This window comes from Balaenoptera physalus (assembly GCF_965194825.1).
Source record: "Balaenoptera physalus genome assembly, chromosome: 10".
NCBI classification, from domain to species: Eukaryota; Metazoa; Chordata; class Mammalia; order Artiodactyla; family Balaenopteridae; genus Balaenoptera; species Balaenoptera physalus.
This window is the reverse complement of record NC_138889.1, coordinates 43,428,665-43,446,075: the sequence shown is the minus strand read 5'-3', so window position 1 is coordinate 43,446,075 and position 17,411 is coordinate 43,428,665. Positions and strand designations below refer to the sequence as shown.

At 40.4% G+C, this 17,411-nt stretch overlaps 1 protein-coding gene across 11 annotated transcripts in view; it reads left to right on the top strand.

Annotated features, from left to right (window-relative positions):
- The window catches only part of DEUP1 (deuterosome assembly protein 1), a 247,949-nt gene that overhangs the window by 210,460 nt on the left and 20,078 nt on the right, over positions 1-17,411 (top strand). For 10 of the 11 annotated variants that reach the window (XM_082409954.1, XM_082409957.1, XM_082409958.1 and 7 more), the window contains one exon: positions 14,449-14,858. The exons of the other annotated variant lie outside the window; for it this stretch is intronic. In XM_082409954.1, coding sequence (XP_082266080.1) covers positions 14,449-14,625 — 177 coding nt within the window. In that variant the 3' untranslated portion in view covers positions 14,626-14,858. Of the gene's footprint in view, positions 1-14,448; positions 14,859-17,411 lie in introns of those variants that run through there. 11 annotated transcript variants of the gene reach the window in all.

Sequence of the window (17,411 nt, the reverse complement as noted above, 5' to 3'; positions counted from 1 at the left end):
TGATTTTTTTGTGCCTGTTTTTTTTAAAAAAAAAAACTCTTTTATTGACTCTGACATACCTACAGAAACATGTGCAAATCAGAATTGGACAGCTTGATGAATTATTGAAAAGGGAACACAGCAGTGTAACTACCACCCAAGTAATAAAAAGAACATTTCATCATCCATATTGTTGGCTGTAGTTTATCCATTTTTGTTTCTCTATAGTATTACATTGTATATAAATACTATATATAATGATACTGTTATATAATGATACTGATACAATTTATCCATTCTACTCTTGACAGATATTTGAATTATTGCTGTTTTGGGCAATTACAAATACTGTTGCTAAAAACATTCTTGCAAGTGTCCTTTGGTGCACATGTGTACATATTTCCATTGGATCTATATCTAAGAGTGGAATTGCTAGGTTATAGAATATGCATAAGGTCAGCTTTAGCAGGTACTGTCAAGCTGTTTTCCTAACTAACTGTTTGAGTCAGTTCATATCCCTACAAGTAGTGTGTGAGTATTCTCCTTTTCTATATTCTTTCTAACAGTTGGTGTTATTGGTCTTAATTTTAGCTTTTATGGTCACTGTGTAGCAACATCTTATTGTGATTTTCATTCTTGTTTCCTGGTGACTAATGAGGTGAGCACCTTTTCATAAATTTATTGGCTATTTTGATATCCTCCTTTGTAAAGTGTCTGTTTGATTTTCTTGCCTAATTTTCTATTGGATTCTCTTAATTCTTCTTGATTCATAGGAGTTCTTGGTCTATTCTAGATATAAGCCCTTTATTGATTATATGTATTGCAAGTATCTTCTCCCACTCCTGCTTGCCTCTTCCCTTAATGGAATGTTTTGATGACCAGAAGTTCCTAATTTTAATACATTCATACTTATGAATCTTTTCCTTTATGCTTAATATTTTTGGTGTCCTATTTAAAGCTTTTGCCTGTCCCAAAGTTATAAAAAATATTATCCTATGTTATCTTCCGGAAGCTTTGACTCTTTATTTTTTACTTAAGTATACACCTGGAATTAATTTTTGCATATAGTGCAAGGTATGACCTCAGTCCCTTTTCCCATGGAAATATTCTATTGAATTTATACATGTTTTCCAGTTCTGTAGATTCTTTGGATTTTCTATATTCAGAATCAAAATAATGATAGTTAGACTTCCTACTTTCAAATCTTTATACCTTTTTTTTCTTCTTCTTGCCTTATTGTACACTAGGACCTCTAGTGAATGTTCAGTAGTAAAAGTGGTATTGCCAGCATCTTTCTCGTATTTTCAATTGCAAAGGGAAAGCATTCAATATGTCATCATTGTACGTAATATTTGCTATATATATTTTGTAGGTTCCTTTTAAAAGATTGAGATAGTTCCTTTTATTCCTAGGTTGCTAAATTTGTTTTCACGAGTTGATATTGAATTTATCAAATGCTTTTTCCACTGCTATTGAAATGACCATATAATTTCTCCTTTGCTCTGTTAATGTGGCGTTTTTTTCTTGACGTTAGATTGTTAACCCAACTTTGAATTCTTAGAATAAACCACACTTGATTGCTGGTTTTGGTCTGTTCATATTGGTTTAGAATTTTTGCTTTATGTTCATGAGAGGAATTAGTCTGTAATGTTTCTTTGTTGTCTTTGTCAAGCATTGGTATCAGATTATGCCGACTTCATAAAACAGGTGGGAAGGGTTTTAAATTTCATATTCCTCTGTTCTTTGTTTTCCTTGACTCTCTGTGTTGGTTTCTCTGCATAAAAGAGCCACCTCTCCCAGCCTTGAGGAAGTGGCCTCATGTAGGTTAATTTCAGTTTTATTATTATTCTGTTCTTGGATTTTCATTTGATTTTTCTTTTTAGTTTCCAGTTCTTTGCTGAAATTTTCTACCTTGTGATTTGATTTACTGAACATAATAATCACAGATTTTTAAAAGATATGTAGGTTTTTCACCTCAGAAACTAGTAGTACTCTTAGCAGTTACCTTTGCTTATATTCAAAGTGTATTATGTAATTTTTCAGTGCCTCTCCATGATATACTACTATTGGATACAAATTATAAAAATAAACAATAACAAAAAAAACCCAGAAAATGTTTAAACTGGTTAGATCCCATGAGTACTTTTCTGCTTTTCTGGAATCTACCACCTTCTTTGGGAGAGACTGGTAGTAAGATTTAAGCTATTGTGGAAGAAGAAGACTTAAATCCATTAACTTTGGATGTTTTAGAGATCTCTAAAGCCCTGAAATGCTCTTTTGTTTCATCTCGACATAAAATGCCAAAATTATTTGAACAGAATAAAATTCCATAACAGTAAAGTAAAGTAAATAAACTTCCTCATTTAAGCTAAGGGAACATCTAAGAGGACTTAGCAAATTTTGATCAACAAAAGTTTGATCTTTAAGGACTCCAAAGTAAGCACATACTCCAGTCCAGGAAGAGAAAAAAAAAGGGATAAATTGCTAAATGCTTCATTGTTCTAATATCAGATGATTTTAGGATTTTAGGATGATTTGTCTCTGCTCAAATATCACCTCATCAGAAACACCTGCGCAGCTACCCTACAGTAGCACCTCCCTTGTAGACTCCCTGTCCCGTCCTCCTATTTTTTGTTTTTCCATAGCACTTTACCATATTTGGTTTGTTTGCCTCCCTCTTCTAGAACTTAAGCTCCATTAAAGTAGGATTTTTTTTTTTCAATTTTTGTTTACTGTTTTAACCCCAACACCTAAAACAGTGCCTGGCACTAGCAGGCACAAAAAGCATTCAAGAGTATCTATTGTATAACTTAACACTGGGTTTCTTTCCACCTCTAAAATTCTACATTATTCCTTTGAGGAGTTCATAACTACAGAGTCAACCAGGAAAGAAAATTCTCTACTGTTGTAGGTCTGCACACAGGGAACTTAAGATGTGATGGTGGCCCTAGAGTTTCCTGAAAGACGTAGCCCAACCCACCATTCCGTGTCCAGTGATTTCCATCCACTGCTGCATTTTTACTTCTACAGCAATACGGTTCCTACTCAGACCACCAGTGACATCCTAGTTGTTAATTAAATACACAGTTTAAAGAACTCATCTTCCTTAATCCTTTTCTCTTGATACTCTTATGTTCTCTGACTTCTAAGATGCTATTCTCCACTGATTCCCCTACTGCCTTTCTGGTTACTCTTTCCCAGTCTGCTTCCAAGCTTCTCCCTCCTATACCTGTCCCTTAAATACTAGAGTTCATCATTCACTCAGTCACTGATAAAATAAACATGTATTAAGCACACACTGTATGGCAGGTTCTGTTCTAAACACATCTTTGATGAGACAGACAAGTCTATACACTGATGAAAAAAAGAGGAGAACTCCGTCAATGGGTGAATGGATAAACAAAGAGTGGTATGTATACATGGTGTGATACTATTCAGTCATAAAAAGGAGTAAAGTACTGATATATGCTATAATGTGGATGAACCCAGATAATATTATGCTACGTGAAGGAAGCCAGACACAAAAGGTCATATATGATTCCATTTATACAGAATGCCCAGAATAGGTAAATACATCGAAACAGAATGAAGGTTGGTGGTTACCAGGAGTAAAGGGGGAGGGAGGATTAGGGAGCAGTGGCTTAATGGGTATAGAGTTTCCTTTTGGGATGATGAAAATATTTTGGAACCAGATAGAGGGTGTGGTTTTAGTACATTGTGAATGTGCTAAATCCACTGAATTGTTCATTTTAAAATGGTTAATCTTATTTTATGTGCATTTTATCTCAAAAAAGAGGGAACAGTTAATGACTAGAAACAAATGAACAAATAAGAAAATATCAAAAAGTTATAAATGCTATAAAAAATGATGAAAAGAAAGCAGACGATGTGATAGGAAGTGATGAGAGTGTGGGGGATGACTTTAGGTTGAGTGGCCAGGAAAATGATTACTGAGGAGGGGACATTTAGGATGAGACCTAAGTAACAAAAAAAGATCCAGCCTTGCAAAGATCTGGAAGTAGAGAGCTTCGGGCAGAGGGAACCACTGGTACAAATCTGTATGGCAGGAAGAAGTTTGGTAAGTTTGAGAAGCAGAAAAGGGGAATGGGGTGGTCTGGAGCTTAGAAGGACACAGAGAGAATGTAATGAAATGGGGACAGAGAAGTAGGCAGGGGAAGTCCAGGTATGTAGAGACTGTAGGCCATGGGAAGGAATTTGGATTTTATTTTAAAGCAATGGGAAGCCATGGGAAAGTTGCAAGTGGGGGAGTATATGATCTGTTTAAAAATTTTTAAGAGATCCATTTGACTGCCAAATAAAGAATAAATTATAAATTATAGATGGGCAAAGGTAGAAGTGGGGAGAACAATTGTCAGGCTATTTCAGTAGTCGAAGCAAGGGATGATGATGCTGGCTTGGGAATGGTGGAGGTGGAACCACATGTTAGATCCAAGAGACTTGACAGTGGACTGGCTATGGGAGCGAGGGAAAGAGAGGACTCAAAGATGACTCCTAGGATCTCAGCCTGAGCCTCAGGTAGATGCTCGTACCACTCTCTGACATGGAAGACTAGGAAGGAGCCAGGGTTAGAGGAGAAAATCATGATTTCTAGGTTAGACATTTAAATGTAAAGTGTTTATTAAACATTCAAATGGAGATATTAAATAGGCAATAGATATGTGAACCTGGTAATCAAGGAAGAGATCAGAGCTGGAAATAAAATATGGGAGTAATCAGCATAAGGCTGATACTTAAATCTATCAGACTGATTGATAATACTTAAAAGAGTATAAATGGCAAAGTTGTCCCAAGACAAAGCCTTAGACCATAACATTTAGTGGTCCAATGGGAATCTTCAAGGAGAGGAGGAAAGTTTGATGGTGAAAGAGGTGGTGTGGGACCCAGGGAGGGATGAGGTTCATTTGTAGAAGCAAAGTCATTAAGCAGGTAAGAAGGAATAGAATCCACAGTGTAGGTAGAAGGAAGACTCTGAAACAGAGTATGGCCTAAAATATGGCTCCAGGTGCACGCGGTGTGGAGAGATGAAGGAGTTCCCACCTGAGAAACAGGCAAGGCCACAATGCCATGAGTGAGAAAGTGAACATACTAGGGAAGTGCAGTAGAATGGCCAGGCAGTGCTAACTAACCATTTGAATTTGTGGTCATGAATTTCAAGTGAAACCAGTCCCTACAGTAATGTAATTTCTCCTCCATCCACCTGCCCAGCATTCAGTTGCTCAGGTACAGGCATGGTGCAGGCAGTTTAATTAGGCCTGGGTTTTACCAAATACCTAGGATAGAGCCAGGACATAGGGAGGGACAATTTGCTGAATGGTTATCATAATGGATATGGAATTTGAGCAGAGTTAGAAAAGAATGGATGATATGAGAAAGTGGGAATACTAGACTAAGTCAGATGGAAGGATAATAGGTGGGTTGCATAAAATCTTTATTAGTAAGTAATGCAGTTATCACTGATGACAGTGTCAAGAATATGACCATGGGAGTGGGTGCCTGAAATGAAGTGTTCCCCTACATTTTCCTCTAGGAGTTTTATAGTATCTGGTCCTACATTTAGGTCTTTAAACCATTTTGAGTTTATTTTTGTATATGGTGTTAGAGAATCTTCTAATTTCGTTCTTTTACCTGTAGCTGTCCACTTTTCCCAGCACCACTTATTGAAGAGATGGTCTTTTCTCCATCGTATATTATTGCCTCCTTTGTCATAGATTAATTGACCATAAGTGCATGGGTTTATTTCTGGGCTTTCTGTCCTGTTCCATTGATTTATGTGTCTGTTTTTGTGCTAGTACCATACTGTTTTAATTACAGTAGCTTTATAGTACAGTTTGAAGTCAGGGATTATGATTCCTCCAGCTCCGTTCTTCTTTCTCAAGATTGTTTTGGCCATTTGGGGACTTTTGTGTTTCCATACAAATTTAAAAATCCTTTGTTCTAGTTCTGTGAAAAATGCCACTAGTAATTTGATAGGGATTGCATTGAATCTGTAGATTGCCATGGGTAGTATGGTCATTTTTAACAATATTGATTCTTCCAATCCAAGAACATGGTATATCTTTCCATCTGTTTGTGTGGTCTTCAATTTCTTTCATTAGTGTCTTACAGCTTTTGGAGTACAGGTCTTTTGCATCCTTAGGTAGGTTTATTCCTAGGTATTTTATTCTTTTTGATGCCATGGTAAATGGAATTGTTTCCTTAATTTTCTTTATGATATTTTCTTGTTAGTGTATAGAAATGCAACAGATTACTGTATATTAATTTTGTATCCTACAACTTTACTGAACTCATTGGTGAGCTCCAGTAGTTTTCTTGTAGCGTCTCTAGGACTTTCTATGTATAGCATCATGTCATCTGCAAACAGTGACAGTTTTACTTCTTTCCAATTTGGATTCCTTTTATTTCTTTTTCTTCTCTGATTGCTGTGGCTAGAACTTCTAAAACTATGTTGAATAAAAGTGGCAAGAGTGGACATCCTTGTCTTGTTCCTGATCTTAGAGGGAATGCTTTCAGCTTTTCACCATTGAGTATGATGTTAGCTGGGGGTTTGTCTATATGGCTTTTATTTATATTGAGGTATGTTCCCTCTATGCCCACTTTCTGGAGAGTTTTTTATCATAAATGAATGTTGAATTTTATTAAAAGCTTTTTCTGCATCTATTGAGATGATCATATGGTTTTTCTCCTTCAATTTCTTAATATGGTGTATCACATTGATTGATTTGCATATATTGAAGAATCCTTGCATCCCTGGGATAAATCCAACTTGATCATGGTGTATGATCCTTTTAATGTGTTGTTGGATTCTGTTTGCTAGTGTTTTGTTGAGAATTTTTGCTTCTATGTTCATCAGTGATATTGGTCTGTAATTTTCTTTTTTTGTGATATCTTTGTCTGGTTTTGGTATCAGGATGATGGCCTCACAGAATGAGTTCAGAAGTGTTCCTTCCTCTGCAGTTGTTTGGAATAGTTTCAGAAGGATAGGTCTTAACTCTTCTCTAAATGTTTGATAGAATTCACCTGTGAAGCCATTTGGTCCTGGATTTTGTTTGTTGGAAGTTTAAAAATTACTGATTTAATTTCAGTACTGGTAATTGGTCTGTTCATATTTTCTATTTCTCAGCTTTGGGAGATTGTATCAATACCGTTCTAAGAATTTGTCTATTTCTAGGTTGTCCATTTTATTGGTACATAGTTGCTCATAGTAGTCTCTTATGATCCTTTGTATTTCTGTGGTGTTGGTTGCATTGTGACTTCTGCTTTTTCATTTCTAAGATTTGGGTCCTCTCTTTTTTCTTGATGAGTCTGGCTAAAAAAATGTATCAATTTTATTTACCTTTTCAAAGAACCAGGTTTTAATTTCATTGATCTTTTCTATTTTTTTTAGTCTCTATTTCATTTATTTCTGCTTTGATCTTTATGATTTCTTTCCTTCTACTAACTTTTTGCTTTGTTTGTTCTTCTTTCTCTAGTTGCTTTAGGTGTAAGGTTAGGTTGTTTATTTGAGATCTTTCTTGTTTCCTGAGGTAGCATTGTATTGCTATAAACTTCCCTCTTAGAACTGCTTTTGCTGCATCCCAGAGGTGTCGGATCGCTGTGCTTTCATTTTCATTTGTCTCTAGGTATTTTTTAATTTCCTCTTTGATTTCTTCAGTGATCGATTGGTTGTTCAGTAGCATATTGTTTAGCTTCCACATGTTTGTGTTTTTTGCAATTATTTTCTTGTAGTTGATTTCTAGTCTTATAATGTTGTGATCAGAAAAGATGCATGATATGATTTCAATTTTCTTAAATTTACCAAGGCTTGTTTTGTGGCCTAGCATGTGATCTATCCTGGAGAATGTTCCATGTGCACTTGAAGAGAATGTGTATTCTGCTGCTTTTGGGTGGAATGCTCTATAAATATCAATTAAGTCCATTTGGTCTAATGTGGTATTTAAGACCTGTGTTTCCTTATTGATTTTGTCTGGATGATCTGTCCATTGATGTAAGCGGGGTGTTAAAGTCCCCCACTATTAGTGTATTACTGTCGATTTCTTTTATGTCTGTTAACATCTGCCTTATATATTGAGGTGCTCCTATGTTGGGTGCATATATATTGACAATTGTTATATCTTCTTCTTGGATTGATCCTTTGATCATTATGTAGTGTCCATCTGTGTCTCTTTAACAGCCTTTATTTTAAAGTCTGTTTTGTCTGATATAAGTACTGCAACTCTGGCTTTCTTTTGATTTCCATTTGCATAGAATATATTTTTCCGTCCCCCCACTTTTAGTCTGTATGTGTCTCTAGAACTGAAGTGGGTAATTTGTAGGCAGCAAATATACAGGTCTTGTTTTGGTATTCATTCAGCCAGTGTGTGTCTTTTGGTGGAGCATTTAGTCCGTTTACATTTAAGGTAATTGTAGGTCTTTTTTTTTTTTCCTTTTCTTCGTTTGTTCTCTTCTTTTGTGATTTGATTACTATCTTTAGTGTTATGTTTGGATTCCTTTTTCTTTTTTGTGTGTATATCTATTATAGATTTTTCATTTGTAGTTACAATGAGGTTTTGGTATAGCAGTCTACATATATACGATTGTTTTAAGTTGCTAATCTCTTAATTTCAAACGCATTTTAAATACCTTGCATTTGTACTCGCCTTCCCTCACGATTACTGTTTTTGATATCATATTTTACATCTAATTGTTTTGTGTATCCCTTACCTGCTTATTGTGGATATAGACAATTTTACTACTTTTGTCTTTTAACCTCCCTACTAGCTTTGTGTATGGATGATTTCCTATGTTTTCCTTTACTGGTGAGGTTTTTCCTTCCATAATTTTCTTGTTTCTAGTTGTGGCCTTTCTTTTTTGCCTAGAGAAGTTCCTTTAATATTTGTTGTAAAGCTGGTTTGGTGGTACTGAATTCTTTTACCTTTTTTTTGTCTATAAAGCTTTTGATCTCTCCATTGAATCTGAATGAGAGCCTTGCTGGATAGAGTATTCTTGATTGTAGGTTTTTCCCTTTCATTATTTTAAATATATTGTGCCACTTCCTTCTGAACTGCAGAGTTTCTGCTGAAAAATCAGCTGATAGCCTTATGGGGATGCCCTTGTATGTTATTTGTTGCTTTTCCCTTGCTGCTTTTAGTATTCTCTCTTTTTTTTTTCATTTTGATTACTATGTGTCTTAGTGTACTCTGTAGCTTAATCCTGTATGGGAGTCTCTGCATTTCCTGGACTTAGGTAACTATTTCCTTTCCCAGGTTAGGGAGGTTTTCAGCTATTACCTCTTCAGATATTTTCTTGGGCACTTTCTCTCTCTTCTCCTTCTGGGACCCCTATAATGTGAATATTAGCACACCTGATGTTGTCCCAGAGGTCTCTTAAACTGTCCTCATTTCTTTTCATTCTTTTTTCTGTTTGGCGACAGTGATGTCCACTACTCTGTCTTCCAGCTCACTGATCTGTTCTTCTGAATCATTTATTCTATTATTGATTCCTTCTAGTGTATTTTTCATTTGAGTTATTGTATTCTTCATCTCTGTTTGGTTGTTCTTTATGTTTTCTAACTCTTAGTTAATTCTAACTTCTTGCTGTGTGCATCCATTCTCCTCCTAAGTTCTTTGATCATCTTTATGATCATTACTCTGAACTCTTTCTCGGGTAGATTGACTATCTCCATATCACTTAGTTCTTCTTCTAAAGATTTATCTTGTCTGGAACATACTCCTCTACCACCTCATTTTGTCTAAGTTGCTATTTGTATTTTTATGTATGTGGTTGGTAAGTTAACGTTTCTCGACCTTGGAGAAGGCATCCTATGCATCCGAGCAGTGCACTCCCCTCTTGTCACCCATGGTATATGCTCTAGGGGTTCCCCTAAGAGGGATGGGTAGGTCCTTCTCTTATGACAGGCTACGTGGGTGGTCTGGTAGGCTTGGTTGGCCCCTAGTCTGGTCGGTTGCCAGGCCCTGCCTTGTGTGTTGCTGCTAGCTGCTGTTTAGTGGGGCCTGGTCACAAGGTGGCTGGTTGTAGAATCCTAGGGGGCCCTGGGGCTAGTGCTGGCTCACTGGTGGGTGGAATCAGAGTCCCAAAGACTGAGGCTGTTGCCAACTCACTGGCAGGTAAAGCCAGATCCTGGGGTTAGTGCTGGACTACTGGCAGGGAGAGCTGGTTCCTAGGGTCTGGCTGCAGGGCCCTGGGATCCCAGAGCTCATTTCAGATCACTGCGGGGGGGGGGGGGGAGGCAGTTGACTATGGCGTCCGAGGTGTCTGGAAGGTCGCGTTGGCCTGCTACTGGGCGGGGCCAGGGCCCAGCTAGTCCCAGGAGGCCTGCATTGCGGGATTTGCGGGATTGTAGTTTTCTTGCTTCTGGTGTCTGCTCTGTGGTGGGTGAGACTGATCTAGAGGTTTGTGCAGGCTTCCTGGCAAGAGGGGCCAGTGCCTGCCCACTGGTAGGTAGAGTTGGGTCTTGGCCCTCTTGTGGGCTGGGCCCTGTCTAGGGGTGTGTCCACAGGCGGCTGTGGGTTCTTTAGTCTGTAGACAGCCTGTCTGCTGATGGGTAGGGTTGTGTTCCTGTGCACTTAGTTGTTGGGCCTGAAGCATCCCAGCACTGGAGCCTGCAGGCTGTTGGGTGGGGCCAGGTCTTGGCGCTAATGATCCAAGATGTCAGTTGCCAGGAGTGTTCACACAGTTGAATGTTCCCCGGTATGTCTGACACCAGTGTCTTTGTCCCCAGGGTTAGCCACAGCCACTCCCTGCCTCTCCAGGAGACTCTCCAAGGTCAGCAGGTAGATCTGGCCCAGGCTCTTATCAAATTACTGCTTTTGCCCTGGGTCCTGGTGCACGTGAGATTTTGTGTGAGCCCTTTAAGAGTGAAGTCTTTATTTCCCCTAGTCTTGTGGGGCTCCTGCAGTTAAGCCCTGCTGGCCTTCAAAGCCAAATGCTCTGGGGGCTCCTCTTCCCAGTGCTGGAACCCCGGGCTGGAGAGCCTGACATGGGGCTCAGGACTCTCACACCTGTGGGAGAACCTCTGCAATGTAATTATTCTCCCATTTGTGAGTCGCCCACCTGGGAGGGTATGGGATTTGATTATATCGCAAGTCCGCTCCTCCTACCCGTCTTGTTTTGGTTCCTTCTTTATGCCTTTCATTGTAGATCTTTCCTGGAAGGTTCCAGTCTTTTTCATCGATGGTTGTTCTGCAGACAGTTGTGATTTTGATGTGCCTGTGAGAGGAGGTGAGCTCAGGGCCTTTCTACTCTGCCATCTTCTTGGCTGGTGTTTTGGGCCCTGTGTCAGTCAGTCACTGCCTCTGAGAAGAGGGGGGAATAGTAACTTCCCAGGTGAGGCGGGAGGCTCCAGTTTAGCCACAGGCAGATCTCCAGAGAAGTGGCCAGCTGTGAGCTGTTAGCAGCCAAAACCCACAGCAGCTGGAGGATAGACGCACCAGCCTGGTGAAGGGATCCAGGTAGAGCACCAGCGGCATCCACTATGGTCCACTTCTTGACCCACTCAGATCCATGTTCTTTTCATGTTGTTCATTCCATTCAGGCATAGCTTCTCCAAGATTCTGGCTGGCCGTAATTTCTGGGAAAATTTACAGAGGAGGGTTGGTAGAGCAAACTATAGCCCTTGATGCTGTCTCAAGGACTTAACTGATACTCATCTCCTCACCCACTCTAGGTTCCCGCCCCCCTCAACTGGCACGTCTGTTGGTCCAGGTGGCTTGCCTTGTGGGGTGAGCCCCTGGTTCCCATGCCCTTATCAGGATGTGGTTTGTCATCTACAGTTAAAACTGGGCACGAGAGCACCAAAAGACCACCTCAGTGGATTACCTGAGTTCCAAACATATTCCTCACTGCTTCCATTATGTAGTAGTAGTCTTACCTCTTCATGATGATTAGGGTCAGTTACCTCAGCCAGTATAGTACCTCTTTTCTGTGCCTCTGATCTGTCAGCATGCGGAGCCCAAAGTGACAAGGTACAGCCAAAGCTTTAAGTTTAGGGAGACTCTTACAGTCTCACTTGGTGAGAGGCATTCCTTCTCTGAGACCAAAGACCTGTAGACCAACAGAGGCTAAAGAAAGACAGAGACAGAAGGAACAAATTCTCCAAGAGGGCCGACAGAGAGTGAAGACATTCCTACATCCTCCCTTCTGTTCCCAGATCACTGTTACAAACACAGTAGCGTATAACAGCCATTGGTTTAAAGTCTATACCATATGCTGAAGAATGGCACCCCATCCTTGTGGGATATGATTTCCAAGCTAATTCCTCAGCTGTGCCTTCAAGAAGCCTATCAGACTAGCATCATCTGGAGACACTTCATGCTGTATGTGGTAGAACCAGTAGATACCCGGTCATGCCCTCACTGCCATACTCCTCTGCTGTAAAGTAGGTTCGTTTATTATTAATCAGGATCTCATGTCAGTAAATCAGTTACTCTGTGAGCCCTCGGATAGTGGTGCTGACCGAGGCCCTGCAGGCAGGAAAGGCAAATTATAGGATACACGTCAGTTCTGGTAAGGATAACACATTGCCCTTTCCAAAGTATAAGGGACCCGATGTAATCTAATTGCCCCTGAGAGGCTGGTTGATGTCCTTGAGGGACGGTGCCATATCAGAAGCTCAGCTTTGGCCTCTATTGCAAGCAGATCAGCCATTCAACAGGAACAGTAGCTAGATGAACCTGGGTAAAAGGGAGATGGTGCTGTTCGGCCCATGCATAATTTCCACTGGAGTGGCCAAGGACAGAAGCTAGATCAAGTCATCCTGTCTACGTCTTAGATGCTCTGTCTCAACCGGGGCACACCAGCATGACAGGAACTGTTCTGCAAATAGTATACAGTTTTCTGCAGCAGATGGCGTGGCCTTGCTGCAGAATCTCAAGGGTTTGTAACACAGCTCCCCCCGGAACCTTGCCAAAGGCACCACAGAGCACTTTTCTCTATGAGAAATTCTTCTCGTATGAGAGCTGCTAAGTCATTTCACCCAACTAGCAGGATTGCTTTTCCCCCCATTCCCAACTTACTGCAAAGCCCTTTCTTGCTCTGGGCCCTGCTCAAAAACAAACAAACAAACAAAACTGCCTCTGTGTCCACGTAATAAATGAGTCAGATTATTCCTCCCAAGAGTGGAACATGCTGCCTTCAAAACCTGAAGAGACCTACCAAGCTTTATGCTTCTTTCATAGTGATAAGAAATGCAAGGTGCATTAATTTATGCATAAAAGGAGATGTCCTGACATGTTCCATATCACCAGACACCTACAAACAAAGTGTCAAGCCTCGAATTGCTTCTGGGGTTTACCTTTCACTCTGTGGAGTACCTGTGTCTTTCCAAGCCTTCAACATGCTTACCAATTCTTGCTCATCAGGTCTTAGCATGATGCTCATGTTACTGTATCATGTCCTATAGTCTGCAGTCCGTGGAACGTCCAGGTGGTCCAGGCTCCTTGAGGGTGTATTATGACAGCATCATTAACATAAAACGTAATGTTGGGGCGAAAACATGGATGTGTACTGTTGTCTATCCCATGAGAATGCTAACTACTTCTGATCTTCCTCCTCACTGAGTATTAAAAAGAGTGCATTTGCCAGATCAACAGCAGCATACCATGCCCCCAAGACTGTGACATTCTACTTCAGTAAAGATGTGATACCTGGCACGGCAGCTACAGTTGGGGCTACTACTTGGATAAGCTGGCAGTACTCCACTGTCATCTGCCACAATCCCTACACTTCTGGCAGAGGCCAGACTTGTGAACTACATCCCCCTATAACAGAGTTCGCCTGCATACAGATCGCTGACTCTCCATACGCTTTATAAAAATCCCATTCTTCCCATAAAACAAAAGTTGAAGAAGAGTCTGGGGGTGCCGCAGAAGTAAAAAATTAAAGTACAGATTTCCCCAACTTATTTTTTTTAATTAACTGAACAAATTATTTTGAATGAAACACTGTAAAATTATGGTATCATTGCCCTTTATTCCTCAGCCCCACATTGTGTGTGTGTGTAAATAAGCACTACACAGGCCGCAGTTAACTGAGCACTTCCATACCACATGAAGGGTGGAAGCAGGCACTCATCACTGAAGTGTTCTCAACTGCAGTTGGACGAACAAGATAGCCCCAGCATTACACACCCACCCCACTATACATCATGCTTTTATCCCTCCTCACCTGGCCACCTCCATGCAGCAGCGAGCCCCCTTGAAGCCCAGCCTTAAGTTTCTTTCCTCTATAAGCTTTCTTTGCCCGACTCGACTATACTCTTCACTTGCTGTTTTCGTTCCTTAAGGGTTTCATTAGCAGCAACTGTATTACACTGGTGTAGAGAGTTCAGCTTAAGATACATTATTTCATTGAGAGTTGCAGTGTTTTGTCAGGGGTGAAGCATACCAAGAAATATGAAGACTTTTTGTAAAAGGCCTTGTGTTCCTCATCTAACTTTCCTTTTTCTTTTTTTAGTCGCCCCCAGATATAGCCTTCCCAGCTTCTTTGGCTGCACAGCATTTCCTTCTGGAGGAGGAGAAGCGAGCAAAAGAACTTGAAAAACTTCTGAATACACATATTGATGAACTGCAAAGACACACAGAATTTACTCTGAATAAATACACCAAGCTAAAACAAAACAGACACATATGAGCTTTTAAACTTTTTCATTTGCTTCACCCACCCCAAGGAAAAAAGCTCTGGCAAAATATTTACAAAGCTGATTAATGAAACTGAGAAATTTTGTTCTGTTTTCCTGAGTAAATCATTTCTGTAAGGCAGCTAGAAAATAGTATTTTTTTCAATAAAGCTGTTTGTATTTCTGCATTAACAAACAAATTGTTCAGCTACAGAGTTACTCTAAATTAAACATGACTTCTCCAAAAGAGATTTTTTTCTCCAGTCTAAGGAATAGTTTGGAATTAAATATGCAGTTTTTTCCCACCTGAATCAATCATGTATACTGAAACCCATTTCCTCTGTAACAACACATGATGAGGGAAAGGGACTCACTATATTCTAAATACAAACAGATCAAGTGCAGGTCTCTTGTACTACGTTTGAAAACTCAACGATTTTTTAAAATGAATAGCTATGTAAACATCCTAAAATTTCTTTTAGGAAAAAAAGATACAGCTTACTGTTTCTGCGTTCATCTTTGTAATGTCTCTCTGTTTTAACACAAAAGACCTGGAATGTGCTGTTTGCACACTTAAAACATATGTGCCAAATATTAATGCTTTCCTGTTAGTACTAATTATTCATGGACATAGGATAAAGAAACTATAAAGCATTGCTGTTGTTACCTTCTCCTTTGTCATACCTCTGCTTTAAGTACAATTAAAGAATGAGAAATTCTTTGGACTTAAAACATAAATGCCAAGTCTGTAAAGAATAGTAATAGCATGGTGGTGAACAATAAAACTCAAGTTCCAGATATACAAGCATGATAATCCATTTTTCTTTCTTTAAAAATGACATTTATATGAAGATTACGAAAAATCCCCATGTCATTACTCCAGGTTAAGTCCTACAGTTTTTATAGTTTTCTTTTTCTCTTTGATGAAACTAAACCTCCACATACGGAAAGATAAGTCACAATGTCCTTAGACAAGTGTCATTGCCATGGGAAATGCAGAGCCCTGTTCACTTCAGGTGAAACAACCACGTGGGTTTGTAGAGCTCTTGATATTTGCAAAAAGCCTTCAGAGAGCATTATTCATTTCAGCCCAAAACAAGCCTGTGCAGTCAGCAAGGCTAGTATCCTTGTTCCTGGGAATCAAGCTGTTAAGAACTTGCTAGAATCACGGTGAGCAAGAGTCAGAAACGCCAGCTTCTGATTCCCAGCTCTGGCTCTTACCACGTCCCAGCATTATGTCTTGTAAGCAAGCAGGTGGTGAGCAGTGCTCTAGCCACAGAAGCCATGTTTTATGGCAAAACATCAGAGGGTACAAAGACCCACATGAGGAAAATAACCCAAGTTACCATACCTTTAATTAGAAATTTAGTAATTTCTAGCCTGGACACAAAGAAAATAGAACACTTTTCAGTGTTATCTTTAGAAGATGGGAAGAAAAAGTATGTTTAGGTAAAGGACAGTCCATAAACAAATTCTAAAACCTTTATATCCCTAATGCAAATGCAAACAATGCAAAAATTTAAAGGTACGTATCTTTAAAATACGCTACGTCTGCATGCGTATATACGCGTGCTGAATCGAAGACTCTAGACTACAGTGATCTTAAAACTTAAAGTCAAGAAAGCATGAACCTGGAATATGTCCAGGACTCACAGTGCATTTGCCCCTCCAGATTATTATGTCAAGTCCACAAGCAAACTTCTTTTAAATCACTAGTTCGGCATTCCTCTTCATACCCACTTTCTTAAAACAGTGGTTTTCAATAGTTTTTGCTTAACAGCAGGATTCAATGTTTGAAAGGAATCATATGCTGAAGCCCAACATATGTACAGTCAAGATAAAAAGCAAGCAGCTCTGGTTGAACGTTGAAAGGAGAGGAGTGAGGCCTACCTGCTGCTCCTCCCTTCCCTGCCCCTCCCCTCCCAGCCCCTCCCAGCCCCTCCCCTCCCCTCCCCCTCCCAGCCCCTCCCCTCCCTGCCCACCTCCCCTCCCCGCCCACCTCCCCTCCCCTCCCCTCCCACCTCCCCTCTCCTCCCACCTCCCCTCCCCCTCCTCCCCTCCCCTCCCCAGACACAGGGAATCGACAGAGCGGTTGCCCATGTGCTGCTGTGGGAGGGATCGAAGGAGAGGCAGCTGTGCTGTTACTACCTCAGGACAAAATACAGTTTCCTACAGAAACCATGCCATGAGGAGTGGTTATAACACCCTTCATACTACAAAAGTCAGTTTAGCCCATGATTGAGCTAAAAGACAATGAAAGGAGTAGAAGCAGAGCCGCAGGAGACAGACCAGTCAGGTCACCTAACGCTGGGAGTCAACTCAAAGAGGAGGTGGGACTTGAGTTAACTTTTGCCTTGTAATGGCCTAAATATATACTTTTACTTCTTAATTATCCAGGAGCAAACTGGTTTGAGAATCAACCAAATTTGAGGGAGGGAGGGCTGCTGGAAAAACACAGATAACCCCCAAATAGTTAAAACAAAATGCTGGACAGCTCTGGATTATCTGTCAACAGCGCCGCCCCGGCTAAGTGGGACGCGGTCTCCCCAGGACCGTGATCCTGAGACAGTGCCCTCCCCTCTGGGAGAGCAATCAGCTCAGCAGCTTGGGCTGCCTAAATAGAGGCCTGCCCTGCGGTGGGTTTGTCTAGATCCCTGCCATGCCTCAACCATGGTTAACCTGACCCAAGCAATCCGTAATCGTGGTTTTAACAGTGCTGTGCGGTTATCCCCTCCCCATCCCGTTATCTCACTTAATGTACATTTCCTCTTTATACATGCACCTCCAGTCTCTCCAACTG